Source organism: Eleutherodactylus coqui, chromosome 1 (assembly GCF_035609145.1).
Source record: "Eleutherodactylus coqui strain aEleCoq1 chromosome 1, aEleCoq1.hap1, whole genome shotgun sequence".
Classification (NCBI taxonomy): Eukaryota; Metazoa; Chordata; class Amphibia; order Anura; family Eleutherodactylidae; genus Eleutherodactylus; species Eleutherodactylus coqui.
The window spans coordinates 121,439,939-121,456,307 of NC_089837.1; the positions used below are offsets into that span (position 1 = coordinate 121,439,939).

The 16,369-nt window shown below is 42.4% G+C and overlaps 1 protein-coding gene across 1 annotated transcript in view; it reads left to right on the plus strand.

Annotated features, from left to right (window-relative positions):
• The window catches only part of RNF13 (ring finger protein 13), a 53,708-nt gene extending 46,372 nt beyond the window's left edge, over positions 1 to 7,336 (plus strand). Inside the window, exons 9-10 of the mRNA XM_066599634.1 lie at positions 305 to 385; positions 6,154 to 7,336. Coding sequence (XP_066455731.1) covers positions 305 to 385; positions 6,154 to 6,545 — 473 coding nt within the window. The 3' untranslated portion in view covers positions 6,546 to 7,336. The remainder of the gene's footprint in view (positions 1 to 304; positions 386 to 6,153) is intronic.
• Positions 7,337 to 16,369: the final 9,033 nt, after the last annotated feature.

The following is a 16,369-nucleotide window of genomic DNA, read 5'->3' on the forward strand; positions in this document are numbered from 1 at the left end:
GTGCAAGGCAACAACCATATCTCCTTCTATGGTAAACTTGCTGTAACATTTCCAAATGGTGAGCAGCTTAAAGATGTGTAAATATTTAGATGCTGCAAGACTTTGCCTTCAACATCTGTAACAAATCAGGGAAATATGGAACAAAGACAACTTAGTCTTGTGCAGACGTCTATATTTAGGCCCATTAGATGCACCATGTATGTCATGTTTTGGGTATTTGTGTCATTGTATACTCCGTGCACTTGTGTTGTCCTATATGTGTTACATTTTTTTTGATGCAGCAACTTTTGATTTTGAATTACAGGCGATGAATATGATGTGTGTGCCGTTTGTCTGGATGAGTATGAGGAAGGAGATAAGCTGCGAGTGCTGCCATGTTCACATGGTAAGGAAATCTGAGCAGATCTATAAACTTATTTTACTTGTAGAAGAAGATTTAGTTGGGTCCAGAAGCATTTTGACAGGGTCACAAATTTCATAATTTAGCCTTCTCACCACCGCAGTTGATTTGAAAGAAAGCCATCAAGACGTAATTAAAGAGTAGACTTTCAGTTTTTAATTGAACAGGATTAAAAAAAATTGCATTAATGATTTGCAGACTCGGGCTGAAAATTAATTGGGCAATTTACCGGTAAGCAGTTTCATGGTTTGATGCAGCCGGTTAACTCAATGTGTTAAAATTGCATTTGGAAACTGTGCATGAGAACTCTCAAGAGGGGCGTAACTATAGGGGATGCAGGGGATGCCGTTGCATCTGGGCCCAGGACCCTTAGGGGGCCCATAAGGCCTCTCTTCTCCATATAGGGAGCCCAGTACTATGAATAAAGCATTATAGTAGGGGGCCCTGTTACAGGTTTTGCATCGGGGCCCGGGAGTTTCAAGTTAAGCTTCTGACTCTCAATATATGGCCCAAATGGATGTCCTTGCAAGTGAAGGCCATTGTTGGGCTGAAGAGAAGAAGACCAATCTATAAGAGATAACAAAAACTGGCTAATTCAACAACCTAGTACTTCCTTAAAAAAGGGAAACCGCTGGTGAACTCTGCAACGGCTAAAAAAGCAACTAAAGTAGAAGATTGCAGAATTCCTTCCCTGATTTGAAAGAAATGGAATTCAAAAATTTCTTCAATAGACAAGTCAAGAACTTGTGGGAGAAGTTGGCTCTATCAATATCAAAGGCTACAATCAAGAGACTGCTGCATGAGTGTAAGTATGGAGAGTTTATCTCAAGATGCAGAACGCTGATAACACTCAATAGAAAAGCCATAGAAAACTTAAATAGAAAACAATCTATAAAAGCCACCCAAACAGTTTTTTTGTAAATTACTTTTGAGCCTCTGAAAATAGAGCGGTTGTGTTTATCAAATGTCGCCTATCCTGTGGAGATGGGATAATACAGGTCTGATCGGTGGGAGTCCGGGCTCTGGGACCCCCACTTATCAAGAGAAAGAGTCATGTCACCCCATTTAAATAGTCCAGACGTAGGCTATGATCGCTGCTGCTCAATTCATTGTTTTGTAAAACCCCTTGAATTAAAGGGGTTTTCTAGGACTGAGAAGAAAAAAACCTAATCAGTAAGGAATCTAAAAAATATGAATGGCTTATTTTTCTATTTTTATTTATTTTTTTATCTTAAAAGTTTCTAACCCCCTATGTTCCCCAAAGCTCCAATCCCTGAAGAAGCTGCAGGGCTCATGTGTCATTAACTGCCCAGCCCAATCACATGCCAGAATCGCCAGTCTGTCATTATCTGGGCAGTCACATGCACAGTAAACACATGACCTCCATAGCTGCTTCTAGGATTGGAGCATTAGGGATGGACCGGGAGATAACCCTTTGAAGACACAGCCATTTTTTAATTTTTTTCACTTTTTTTTTTTTTTGCTTTTTTTTCTTCCTCCTGTCGCACTGAATTATAACTCCTTCTTTTTTTTTTTTTTTTCTGCCGATGTAGCTGTCCGGGGGCTTTTTTTGTGGGACAAATTGTACTTTGTATTGGTACTAGTTAATGTACCATATGATGTACTGAGCGTTTTTAAGTTTGAGTAAAATGGAAAAAAAACAACAGTAGCAGTTTTTTTTTTTTTTTGTTTTTTTTTTAGGGGAGTCTTTTTTTTTTTTTTTTTTTTTTTTTTTTACAGCAAGAATGCAGCAAAAATTACCTTTGGTATTTTTCTGACAAGGCAGCTGTGTGAAGGCTTGATTATTGCAGGAGAATTGAGGTTTCTACCATTTTGTGGTGATCCAATTTTTTGATCTCGTTTTTTTTGTGGGGGGGTGGTGGCGGTGACCAAAAAAGAGATCACATATATCGGGTGGTGTGTTTTTTGTTTCTTTTTTTTTATTTATTTTTTATTGTATACTGTGTGGGGGGGTATGGGAACTTTTAATATTTTTGTAACCATTTAACCCCTTGAGTGGCACGCCCGGAAAAGTTCCGTGACGAGCTCCACTGCTCATAGCAACATAGCCCGGAAGATTTCCGGGCTATGTATCACTATGGGAGCTGCAGAGCACAATGCCACAAGCTGTGACAGTGTGCTCTGCCTGCACAGACCCACAGAGAACAAAGCAAGGGCTTTGAAAAACCAGCAGAAGATATTGCAGATATGTCGGCAATGTCCTGCTTTGTTTACAGGTTGCCATAGAGACCATCGGCTTGTCAGAAGCAAGCCGATGGTCTCTGTGGCAGGGAGAGCTGGTTGTTAGCTGTCAGAGGACAGCTAGGTACTAGCTCTTACAGCAGAGATCAGAGAAAACCTCCGATCTCTGCTGTGTTAACCCTTTACATGCTGCAGTCTATGTGACTGCAGCATGTAAAGGGCTGTCACTGCAGCATGTAAAGGGCTGTCACCATCGGACCCCTGGAATGTGATCAGGGGTCCTGATGGGTCCCTGTGGAAGTCCCCTAAAGGGACAAAAAAAAATAAAAAATTTTAAAAAAATGTAAAAAAAAAAAAAGTAAAAAAATTATTAAAAAAATAAAAAAAACACTTGTCTCCCTTTACTTTGTAAAAAATCAAAAATACAATCACACATGTGGTATCCATGCGTCGTAATGACCCAGAGAAGGAAGTTAATACATTATTTAACCCCTTAATGACATGGCCCCTTTTTTCCCCATTTCTTTTTTTCCTCCCCCCTGTTTAAAAAATCACAACTTGTCCCACAAAAAACAAGCCCTCATATGGCCATGTCAATGGAAAAATGAAAAAGTTATGGCTCTTGAGACGCAACTGCAAAACTAGTTAAAATTCAATGATTAGACCATTTTAAAAAACCTGCCCCGGTGGGCACGACAGGGTGGTAGGAAACCTGCCACTCAAGGGGTTAACACTTCTTTCACTTTTTTTTTTTTTTTTTTTTTTTTAAGGCCCCATGGGGGATTAGAACTAGCAAAGGTTTGATCGCTTAAACAATTATACTACATTACTTTAGTATTACAATATATTGTATTTCTGTATTTTCTTTGCAGGGTCTTAGGCTGCCATGACACCTGAATGACACCACGTTATCATTACAGGGATGCTATTCAGGACATTTAAATGCTGCTGCCAGAATTGACAGCGGCATTTAAGTGGTTAACAGCTGCAATCTGTGTTCTATATCGGATTGCGGTTACTGCCTGTAGATAGATTATCAATATCTTAGTCCTGGAAGACCTCTATAAATATGTAGACCTGTAATTGGGTACATTTTCCAAGTAGAACTAGGATTATAGCGAAGAAGGCGGAGGAGGGACGTGACAAAAATGTTCAGTAATCTAGTATAGAACATTGAGGATGTACATGTATTAAACAGCAGAGGTAATTGGATCCACATGGTATTTTGCACAGTGAACTGAAATATTAGTAGAGAAGAATTAAGCTAATCCTATTAAACTGTTAGAGAAGAGTGCTTAGTAAAACTGGGTGGGTAATGGTAAGTAAATGGAGAATTAGGTGGAAATGGATAAAGGTACTTGCAAAACTCTCGTTAACAAAAAGAAACCTTATATCCTCTAATGTCTGAAAGGGATTTTCCAGGAGAATACTATTGATGACGTATCCTCAAGATAGTTGATTGGCTGGGGTCGGCCGCTCAGGCGCACACTGTCAGTGTCACTATACAGGGGTACAGAGTGAAGGCTGCTGCTGTGATCCCTGTCTAGCGGCCTGCGCTTGTAATTGCTGGTGCAGCTCCCAGTGATTTTAATGAGACCCCAGCCTGAAGTTACAAGTGCTGCAGCAGCTTCCATACCCTTGTGTGTACTGGTGCTGACAGCAGGCACTTAATCAGCTTATTGGCCTTTACCCTGAGCAGTGGACCCCGGCCAGTCAGCTGGAGATAGGTCCTCAACAGTAATTCTTTGGAAAAGCCCTTTAAATTTATTTTCTACAATTGTTACCTTTTGCTGCTGGGATGAAGGACCTAATTTTCCAACCATGCAGGCAAGATAGTTTAATAGTCTATATAAGTTCAGTGCATGAATTACTTGCTTTTGCCCAGAACTAAAAAATATTCTAGAAAAAGTGGTGACTAATAATGACTTCCCGAAAGAGAAACCAAGAAAATTATATCTGGAATACAGAATTGTTGAAGGGGAAATCCCCCCCAAATACTCTCAACACCACAAAATTAGTAAATCAAAACGATGATGCTAAAGTCGGAGAAAGCCTTTCTTTCAAGCTTCAATCCATGGATTCTGCAGTTAGTAGAGTTTGTTTACAAAATAGAATCCGCATCCTTGCAAAATTTCAAGATAATAGAGGAAAGGATGAGCTCCTTGTCAAAATCCACAGGTGCTATTCCACTTCAAGAATAAGACCTGGTCATGTTTCCAAACTTTTTTTTTTTTTTTGGCCAAGAAACCAACCAAGCCATCATGAGTCTGAATTTTCTGTATATTATTCAAAGATTTAGCAACTTCAGGGTGGAGTAAAAAAAATAGCTGATGCTAATGAGAAATTAGTTTATATGCACTCTGAATTTAACGGGAACCTATCATGTCCCCAAAGCACCATGAACTTAGTTATGGGGCTGCTGGGGGACATGACAGAGAGACGAGTGATGTATTTTCTTTATATTCCCTTGCTACCGTGATCCAGAGTTTGTCCCCTCCTCTGATGTCAGTGCAGGGTGCAAAAATCAGACTCTTTTTCAGAATTCCATGCACGCACTTTCCCAGAGACCTGTAAAGTGTCTGTGATGGGTTCCATGAATTCTTTAGACCACATTAATGCAAATGCAGTTTGTACATTCAAAATAAGATGGATAAAAAAGATAAGTGGCTGTGGGAGAAGGAAGTGTGTATTTTTTCACTAATGATCTATTTCCAGTCCTGCTAGACTAGTGTGCTACCACTTAAAGGTTTGATGCTATCGGCACGGATTGGACAATGTCATTGCACAGGGACAGACTGTGTAGGGGCAACACCCAGTTGTCAGTCAATTCATAAATATTCAGAAGGAATAATAGAGGAATGGCACAATTTAGCAGTCCTGGATTATCTTTTTTCAGAACTCTGTATTATGAAGAATGCAAGTATTTACTAAAACAAACCTGCTCTGTGAGCTGACAAGTCCTCTTTAAGTTATTGTTTGCATTAACCCCTTCAGTGGCAGGTTTATTATTACCATGTCATGCCTCACAGGGCAGGTTTTTTTAAATAAGTCAACAATGCAATTAAAACCCCAGAAGATTTCAGATGACAGCTCAGTGCTCTGTACATTTCAGCACTAGAGCTGTCCACGGAAATCTTCCAGGGTTTAACTGCATGATCAGTGCAGCAAGGCCCGGAGATTTTCCGGGCGTGCCACTAAAGGGGTTAAAGGAGAAAATGTTAGTCGTAAAATTTTAGTTTAATTTTTAAAGCAACCCTCCGGTCCTGGACAACAAACCTGGCCGAACTGCTTCTCTTACTACTTGATGCACACTGTACAGTAGTATGCATCAGTAGTCTAAGACACTGCTTTGATTGTCCGGTGGGGATTACATGACCAGTACTGGCCAATCAAACCACTTTGTAGTATCTTAGACTAATTATACATACTAATACACAGAGCAGTGATGCGGCCATCTTTGTTTAGCCCGGACTGGAGGGTTGCTTTAAATAATTACCACTTCTAAATATTCTTGTCATTCGAACAGACCTCTAATAATTTTCTCTCATCAGCCTATCACTGCAAGTGTGTTGACCCATGGTTAACGAAAACCAAGAAAACCTGCCCTGTCTGCAAGCAAAAAGTCGTTCCATCCCAAGGAGATTCTGAGTCCGATTCGGACAGCAGCCAAGAAGATAACGATGTTTCCGAAAACACTCCGCTACTGCGACCTGCGCCATCTGCCAGCACCCAGTCATTTGGGGCAATATCTGAATCGCACTCTCAGCAGAGAATAGTAGAGTCATCGGAAGAAGATGATGACGACGATGAAGACGACGATGACGCATGCGACGACGAGGCAGATGACAGTGACAGCAGCGACGAGGAGCACAACACTGGAACTGTGGTAGTGCAGCTGCAGCACAACCTGGAACGAGAGTCTCGAGCAAGGAACACTGTTTGATTCTTCACTCAAGGCATTTGATGCTATGTAATCTTATTTTTTTTTTTTCTTCGCACCAAAAGGTCTTTAGAGATGAACTAAATGCTGCCTATCGTTAGGTTCATCTAAAATTTAATGATACAAAATATTTAAGAAAAGCTGCTAGGTAATCAATGCTTTGGTACTAGTACTGGGCACTAGTGACAAGACATAGACACGACCAAACTGTATCTGCATGTGTTTTCTTTTACTGCACTGGAACATCTCATGGGCTCCTAAGCACAGATTACAGGTGTGGCTTTTCAATGTATTCGCTTGGCTATGCACAATGGACGTACTTTTAATGACTGCTCTATACTAGGTGTGCAGGAGGTGGCATGCGTGACCTACCATCATGGACGGGACAAGTGTGGCTCTGTGAGGCATGATTCGCAAAGCCATCTTCAGGGGGGTTTACAATGTAGATCGTTACCAATACACGAAGTAGGTCAGACCTTTTAGTTTTAATTATGATGCAGCCTAGTTCTCTGCTGCTACAGGAAGGCTTACAGTTAGTGCTTATAAAAACATAAGTATTTTGATCAAATCTGTTGAATACAACGTCTCTCTCTGGAAGAGGGGGTATATTTTATGGTTTTCAACTTTGTATCATTTCTCTGGATTTATGCACTTCAGCAGAAGCTTCTATTCATGAACTTATTGACTGTGCTAAGATTATATTAATGTAGAAAGTCAATATACCTGTGTAAAGTTAAACATTTTTATATCACACAATGTAAAGTCTCAAAATAAAAGCTCGATTTCCCACCTGATCAGTACTGGTTGACCGTTCTTCTATCATCTGAAAGGGTTTTGGAAGCAAGAGACTTGTTTTGTAGATTACTGTTTTACTGTCATGTAACTTTTTTTGCATTGCAGAGTTTATATAATATATATCTCCTCGTGTGGCGTAGTATGCAGTCCTAAGCTCTCGCTCACGACCTGAAGGTTGTGGTTTCAATCCTCGCCTGGTTCAGGTAGCCGGCCTAAGGTTGATTCTATCCTTCTGAGGTCGGTAAATGAGTACCCGGCTTGCTGGGGGTGTAAAAGATGACTGGCAAAGGAAATCGATAACCACCCTGCAAAAAAACAGTCTGCCAAGAAAACATCACCATGTGACGTCACCCTAGGAGCATTTAGAAATCCCATCCATGTGCTAAAACGACGATCCACAGTGTAAATTGTTCTGCTCTGTGGATTTTAAATCTGTAGGATGTCCATTTATGCTGCGGATTTCACTCCTTCAACTGTAGGGCTGAAATCTGTAGTGAATCCACATCAAAATGCTGCAGATTTTCATCTGTGGGAGATCTGCAGCATGTGAACATACCCTTTCAGTAGACACATTTTAGGGAGGTTGAACAGACTTCTGGAAGGCTAGAAAGATACCACTTTTTGGGATCAATGCTTTCTTTAGATTTATATTTTACAGACTTTCTGCCAAAAAGTTATAACTAGTGAGTTAGAACCAAGTATATGAGTAAGAGGTTCTATTATGGGGACAGACAGTGCAGTCTGTCACACAGACCAGGATCATTGAACAGCGTGTTGTCGTTCTTGTGCTCGAGTTTCATGCCGTGGTTCAATCTGACAGATTACTTGGAGGGATGATGAGAACCCAGCGGTCATGGTGCAGTTTGGCACTAAAGACAAAGTTGGGCTGTATTTACATGGGCGAGTGCGATATAGGGCTGAGAAACTCAGACCAATATCGAGCTTGCAAAACTGTGTTTTTCTATGCATGTGCGATGGGATTTACAAGAACGTAGCAACGCTGGACATGAAATTTTCAGTCGCATTCATTTTCAATAGGAAACTCTCATTGCATCTGCATAAAACTTAAAGTTTAGAAAAAAGATGGCTGAGGGGTGACCTAATAACTATGTATAACTCTATCAGGGGACAATACAGAGATCTGCCCCATCTATTTATACCCAGGACTGTGACTGTAACAAGGAGGCACCCTCTACGTCTGGAGGTAAGAAGGTTTCTACACTGACATAGAAGGGGGCTCTTTACTGTAAGAGCAGTGAGACTATGGAACTCTCTGCCTGAGGAAGTGGTGATAGCAAACTCGATAAGAGTTCAAAAGGGGCCTGGACGTCTTTCTTGTCACCGATTACTTCACAAGGGTTTTTAATCCATGAATTATTACAGCACATTCTGTAATCGTTCGCTCTTGCAAATGATTTATCGCTCTGTGTAATAGGAGCCTTACGGTCACCACTGATATGGTGAGTCTGTTTATTTTTTATATGTATATTAATCACGTCATGTCTGCGCTCTTCTGTCTTTAAGGCTATCTTCACATACGCACAAAACTCGTGTGACTATGAACCCCATTGTTTTGAATGAAATCATACATGAGTGATGCCCAAAATAATCAGTCAGATTTACTGGTATTGTACAAACAGACAGTGTAAACCTAGATTAGAGAGCTACAGCAGAAGACTGCAAAATATCACCTATAATATGCACACAGATACACAGGTTGATTTAAAAGTCTGGGCTGCCTGGCATATCTTCTACAAAGTTTTCTTCTTGTATCTTTTTTTTGTTCAGAACACTTAGATGGATGGGAGAAAACTTTTGCACTACAATGGCGTGGTGTCTGTTAGCCATCTTAATGAAGTTATTAAATTATGTGATATGCAAAGCACTAATCGAAAACCCCTTTAATGACATTTTCTAGTACCTGAAAAGGGGTTTTCCAAGCAGCGCCTGCTGTTGGTGTCTGGAAGCACCAGGGTCAGAGTGGAACCCGCTGCTCCGACCACTGTGTAGTGGCTGGCACTTGTAGTTACAGGCACAGTACTCGATAAAATCAATTGGAGCAATTACAAGTGTGGGCCAGTACACGGGGGGGGGGGGGGGGGTGGAGCAGCGGCTTCTGCTCCAACCTCAGTGTATCTCTGTTCTGACAAGCGGGCGCTGCCTGAAAAACCCTTTTAACAATCCAGGACAGAATTGAGATTATCCTGATAGTTGGTAACAGAAGTTCACTTGAGGATAAACCACCATATGTAGACAGTATTGCTCTGATGGTCACGCATGCATTATTAAATTTTGTTTTTTCAGCTGAGTGCTGTTCTCTTTGCTTAACGTTTTTGCAACTTATGCATAGCAACATAAATTGCTATATATCCCCTCTGTCCTAGTGAAACTTTCTGCTTACCTTCTACTGATTTGGCTCCTCACTGATTCCTGTGCTCTTTTTATATTTCTTCTTCCTATTAACCTGCAATCTCTCCTGCTACCTTTTGGAGTCTGATAGTAGTCCTTTGTCATGTGTGGGGTCTATACTGCTCAGTGGCAATGGCAGAGGTGACACGTAACTGACATGGGGCAGTGGAGAATGCCAACATGTCCACTGACTAATAGGAGTGGTCTCGGGCGAACGGGGGCTAGGAGAAAAACTGCGCAGGAATCGGTGAAAACCTGGCTGTAAAGTCTGCCTTATCAGAGGCCATGGCAGGTCCTTTCTAAAAGGGGGTTTTATGGTGAGTATCGCCTAACACTCTCTGCTGTTGGCTGAGCTGCAAAGCTACAAGAGGAACATGCGCTTTTTCTTGAAAAGCATTATGTGGCGTTGCTAACGACCAGAAAATTTTAACAGGATGTGAAGCAAAAGGAAACCTGGCCTTTGTTTTGTATGCGGCAATTTAATTTTAGAATTTAATAAAGACATTTACTGTGTTTTAGAATGTGAATAAAACAATAACTGCTGGGTGCTTGCACACACTCGAGAAATAAACTAGCTTGTTAAATCAGAAGCATCTGCTGATGTATTGTACCTCTGCACGTTCTAGCAATATGGTGCCTTTCATAGTAAAAGGATGCTTTTGTGCAGCTTTGCCCAACCACTGATTGCCTGGTACAACTGTTGGGTTTGCTGCCCTTGCTTCTGAGGAAATGCTTCAATAAAACAAGTTAACAAAAATTATGTAATCTTGAAGGATATTCAATCCATAGAAACACTGAGAAAAGAAAATGTTCACATTTAGTATTATGTAATTTAGATAACATTACTCGTCTTAAAGTCAAACCCCGGGCAAAAGGAATTCATAAAATAGATTATGCCTTTAACATGGTCCTTTAAGAGTGGCCTCAGTACAATGACCACCATGCTGCAGTTTACAAGGGTTGCTCCTAGCATTATTGATTACTTCTGGCCTGGTATGGCAAGTTCTGATGTACGGCACACAGCAAGCAGTGTGGGTATGAGAAAGTGGTAGTTTTCCCCCTAGAACACAGTGGGCAACTCAATTGGCCTATTGTCCTTTAAGGCTACTTTTACACGGGCTGCCAGTCACCTGACTAATTGGTTTAATGGCTGACTATCAGCCCATGTAAACATGGGACCCTACAGGACAAGTGAGTGAGAAGAGCTCATTTGTTGGCGTTGCTTAGTTTTCAGCTCCTCTAAAAACCCAACAACTGCCTGTTTACTGTGAATGGAGATGAGCATCGCTGAGTGTAAGCGGGAATTGTTTAGTCGTTCACATTCAATGCTACAGTGAATGTGACAAATAAGTGAACGGGCGAATGATAAATCGCTCCGTGTAAAAGAAGCCTTACAGAATGTATGTCCTCACTCTGCATACTTTCTACATTGTTTAGCAATATAGACATGGAGATTTAGTGCTGTTACAGCAGTCCCTTGGCTGCTTTTGTATCTGCTGTGTAACTTTTATAGTATAAGAAAAAGTATAGTGGCAAATCCAAAAAAATTACAAGGTGCTTTGAATCCCCCAAATACATCAATGATGGGGTCATGTCCATCCGCATCAGAGGAAAATTTCTGAATGTCACCATTGTCAAAGTCTATGCACCAACAGCAGATACATCAGAGCAGGACATTTAAGGACTTCTATGCCCAGGTACAGAATGCATTTGACAGAACTTCAAGAAAGCACTTTATCTACATCATGGGTGATTTCGATACCAAAGTCTGAGAAGGAGAGGCTGCAGGAGTGGTCAGCAATTGCAGCCTAGGGGAGAGGATCACGCTGTCTTGTGCAATTCTGACAGGAGAACAAGTTTAGAATTGCCAAAACCTTCTTTACCCAGCCGAAATGATGCCTCTACACCTGGACATCCCCAAATGGGCAGCGATGCAACCAAATTGACTATATCCTCAGCCAGCAGAAATGGAAAGCTGTGGGTCTGATCACTAACTCCTTATAGCCTAAAGTCTGGGTCAGACTATGCAAGGTCAAGCATCCTGCCATAGAGAGGAAATTTGATGTCAGCAAGATTCCTGCACAATACGCAGTCAAGGTAAGGAACAGGATTGACTTGTTCAGGCAGGAAAATGGGGACCCAAACAAACTGTAGGCAGAGATAAAGGAAAACATCACAGAAATCGCTCAAGAACACATGCCATACAAGAAGCCCATTTGCAGTGATAGCTGGCTAATCACATCCACCCTCCAGATTGCTGATAAAAGGAGAGAGGCTAAGGGAAGGTTGTTCAAGGGGAGGCGACTCAGGAAAGCGCCTGGCTTCCAAGGGAATCCCTGCAGAGCTGCTCAAACCAGCCCCAAGAGCTGCACTTGTAACACTACACCGGGCAATCTGGAGGACCTACACATGGCCAAAGGATTGGAAAACATGAGTTTTCATCCGACTGCCATAGAAGGGTGATGTCAAGGACTGTAGAAACTACAGAACAATCGCTCTGATTCCTCATGCCAGCAAGGTGCTTCTGAAAATTATCTAGAAGTGCTTGGGCAATATCCCAGACTGGGAACTTCCTGATGTCCAAGCTGGATTTTACAAGGGCAAAGGGAGCCATGATTCCATTGCAAACCTGAGATGGATCATGGAAAACGCAAGCAAGAATCAGAATAAGCTCTACCTGTGTTTCATTGATTACACCAATGCTTTCGACTGCGTTGAGCATGATTTGCTTTAGGAAGCACTGAGAGAGGTAGGAGTACTAGTGCACCTGATCAAGGTGATCAAGTCCCTTTATAGCAATCAAGAAGCCACAGTCAGAACCAGGTATGGGAATACAGAATGGTTCAAGATCAAAAAGGGCACGAGGAAAGGATGCATCCTCACTCCTTTTCTTTTCAACCTCTATGCGGAAGTGATCATGAGGCAGCTCAATTTAAATGATCAGGGTATTAGGTTGAAAATAGGTGGAAGAGCCATCACTAATCGAAGATACGCAGATGATACGGACCCGGAAGCAGAGACCGCAAAGCATGTAAAGACGCTGATCCTGAAGCATCAAGAAGACAAAGCTCATGACCACTATCAACTTGGAAGTCCACATAAAGGTCAACAACAAGGAAATCTATGTGGTTGTTAGTTGCTTATTCCTTGGGTCCCTCATCAATCATGGTGGTGGTTCCACGGGTGAGATAAAGCATTGAATAGCACTGCAGCGTACAGCCATGGGAGTGTGGACCCAATATGGAAGTGCAACGATGTTTCAGTCACTATCAAACTAAGGTTAATCACAGCCATCGTCTTCATGATTGCAATATATTGCTATGTGATGTGGACACTGACAATAGCAGACAAAAGAAAAATTGACTTTTTCAAAGTGTGGTGTTGGAGAAAACTACCAATTCCCTGGACAGCTAAGATCCCCAACAAAGCTGTCCTGGACCATAGCAACACAGAGATGTCCCTGGAAGGCCAGATCACGAAACAGAGACTGAGTTACTCTGGACACGTGATGAGGGCAAATTTGATACTTAGAATGGTCAGGGGTAAAAGGAAACGGAGACTACTAAAGAGACGTTGGCTGAAAGCCATTAAGGAGGACACGGGACGGACATCAGATAATTGAAATCAGCTATAGAGAAGCACGGAGAGGACTGGCCCACAGAGTATCCAAGAGTCTGACAGGACTGAACAGATAGAATTGGAATAGTGAGCAGCATTTAGGTCATGCTCCCTTTTCAATAAGTTACCCCTTTATCCTCTTGCTCAGCCAGGAGTGGAAATGTTTGGTGTATATTTCCACTCTTATTTTACTTCATTTTCTTGCTTAAATTATAGGCTAAATCTCTTTTTTTTAGAAGTTTTGCCCAGTTTTAGAAAAGCAGCAAGCGGGGGGCCAAAAAGGTTTAAAAGTCACATTTTTACACAAGTACAAGTAGCACAAATATTGTCAACTTTATGCCAGAAAACAGACATAAGTTGCATGGTGAATTTTCCCCCACGGAGTAATGTTTGATGCCCAGAACATTAGACAGTATTAACAGTATTTATTGAACAGTAACATCAAATCTTACAGACCTCGCTGACCTAACAGAGACCCATATAGCCCAAAACATCAGCATATAGACATAATAATGCACAGCCTGATTTTTGTTTTGTTACAGCTTTTATACAGACCTACAATAATGTGGGAAAGTTTTAGGCAGGTGTGGGAAAAAATGCTGCAATGTAAAAATACCTTCAAAAATAAAAGTCAATTAACAAAATGCAAAGGAACTGAACAGCAGAGAAATCTAAATCTAATTAATATTTGCTGTCCCCACCCTTTGCTTTCAAAACTGCATCAATTCTTCTAGGTACTCAAAGTCAGGAATTTTTAGCATTCTAGTCAGGTGTATGATTAATAGAGATGAGCGAGCACCAAAATGCTCGGGTGCTCGTTACTCGGGACGAAATTTTCGCGATGCTCGAGGGTTCGTTTCGAGTAACGAACCCCATTGAAGTCAATGGGCAACCCGAGCATTTTTGTATATCGCCGATGCTCGCTAAGGTTTTCATTTGTGAAAATCTGGGCAATTCAAGAAAGTGATGGGAACGACACAGCAACGGATAGGGCAGGCGAGGGGCTACATGTTGGGCTGCATCTCAAGTTCCCAGGTCCCACTATTAAGCCACAATAGCGGCAAGAGTGGGCACCCCCCCCCCCCCCCCGCACTGTCAGCATAAAGATCGTTCTCCTCTGCCATAGCTGTAACAGCTGTGGCAGAGAAGAATGATGTTAGCCCATTGAATTCAATGGAGCCGGCAATACAGCAGGTTCCACTGAAAGCAATGGGCTGCCGGCGTGCGCGGGATGAATTGTAGGGAAGGGCTTAAATATATAAGCCCTTCCCTGCAATTCATCCAGAAATGTGTAAAAATAAAAACATATACCGCATATACCGGCGTATAAGGCGACGGGGCGTATAAGACGACCCCCCAACTGTCACCTTATACGCCGGGAATACAGCGGAGCAAAGAATAAAAATCATTACTCACTTCCCCCGGCGGTCGGCGGCGCTGCTGCAGGCTGTCGCTCCCTCCTGGTCCCCGGCAGAGCATTGCTTTCTGGACGCAGGGCTTTAAATCCCCGCCTCCAGAAAACACACGTGCCTTCAGCCAATCACAGCCATTCAATGACATCATTGGCATTACAACTTCCTCCTGTGACGTTCCAGCCCTATCCCACCCCCCTGCAGTGAGTGGCTGGTGAGATCAAGTGACCGCCGAGTACTTAAAGCGGTCCCGCCCGCGGCTCGCCTCAGACACACGCTGGCAGAGGTTAGGGAAAGTGCTGCTGCTCATTCAGGGATAGTGTTAGCGTAGGTCCTGTCCTCAAGAACCCCAACGGTCCTTCTTAGGGCCACATCTGACCCTGTGCATTACTGTTGTGGCTGGCTGGGAGCAGTAGTGCACCATTTTTTTTCCCCATCTCGGGCTGCGCAAGCCATTTCATCTATAGCGTTCTCAGTCTGCAGTGTATTATACAGAGTTTAGGGAAAGAGCTGCTGCTGATATAGGGAAAGTGTTAAGAGTCGGATCCTGTCTTCAAGAACCCCAAAGCTCCTTCGTTGAGCTACATCTGACCGTGTGTATTATACTTGTGGCTGGCTGGGAGTTGTAGTGCTTCCATTTTTGTATTACGCATCTAGGCCTGTTCGCAGCCAGCTCTCACCGTGAAACTGCACTCAAATATTTCCTAGCCTGCTGCGAACGACTTCATTTATACCGTTCTGTGTCTGCAGTACATAACAGAATGTTGGGGCACAGCCACTTCTATAGGGAAAGTTATATACACTATACAGTCCATATCCTCCGTGCAAAAATCCTAAAGCTCCTTCTTTGGGCTACGTCTGACCATGTGCATTATACTTGTGGCCTGCTGGGAGTTGTAGTGCATCCATTTTTGTATTACACATCTAGGGCCTAGGCCTGTTCCCAGCCTGTCTGTAATAGCGTTCTCAGGCTGCAGTGCCGTACATCCAGCTCTCACCATAAAACTGCACTCTAATATTTCCTAGCCTACTACAAACGACTTCATTTATACCGTTTTGTGTCTGCAGTGAATTAGACACCGAGCGTAGGGACACAGCCACTTCTGTAGGGGAAGTTATATACACTATACAGACCATATCCTCCGTGCAAAAACCCCAAAGCTCCTTCTTAGGGCTACATCTGACCGTGTGTATTATACTTGTGGCTGGCTGGGAGTTGTAGTGCATCCATTTTTGTATTACGCATCTAGGCCTGTTCGCAGCCTTACAGGAATAGTTTTTTTCTGTCTGCAGTGCCGTACAACCAGCTCTCACCATGAAACTGCACTCTAATATTTCCTAGCCTGCTGCGAACAACTTCATTTATACCTTTCTGTGTCTGCAGTGAATTAGACACAGAGCGTAGGGACACAGCCACTTCTATAGGGAAAGTTATACACTATACAGTCCTCAAAGTCCTCCGTGCAAAAACCCCAAAGCTCCTTTTTAGGGCTACATCTCAGTGTGCATTATACTTGTGGCTGGCTGGGAGTTGTAGTGCTTCCATTTTTGTATTATGCATCTAGGGCCTAGGCCTGTTCCCAGCCTTTCAGT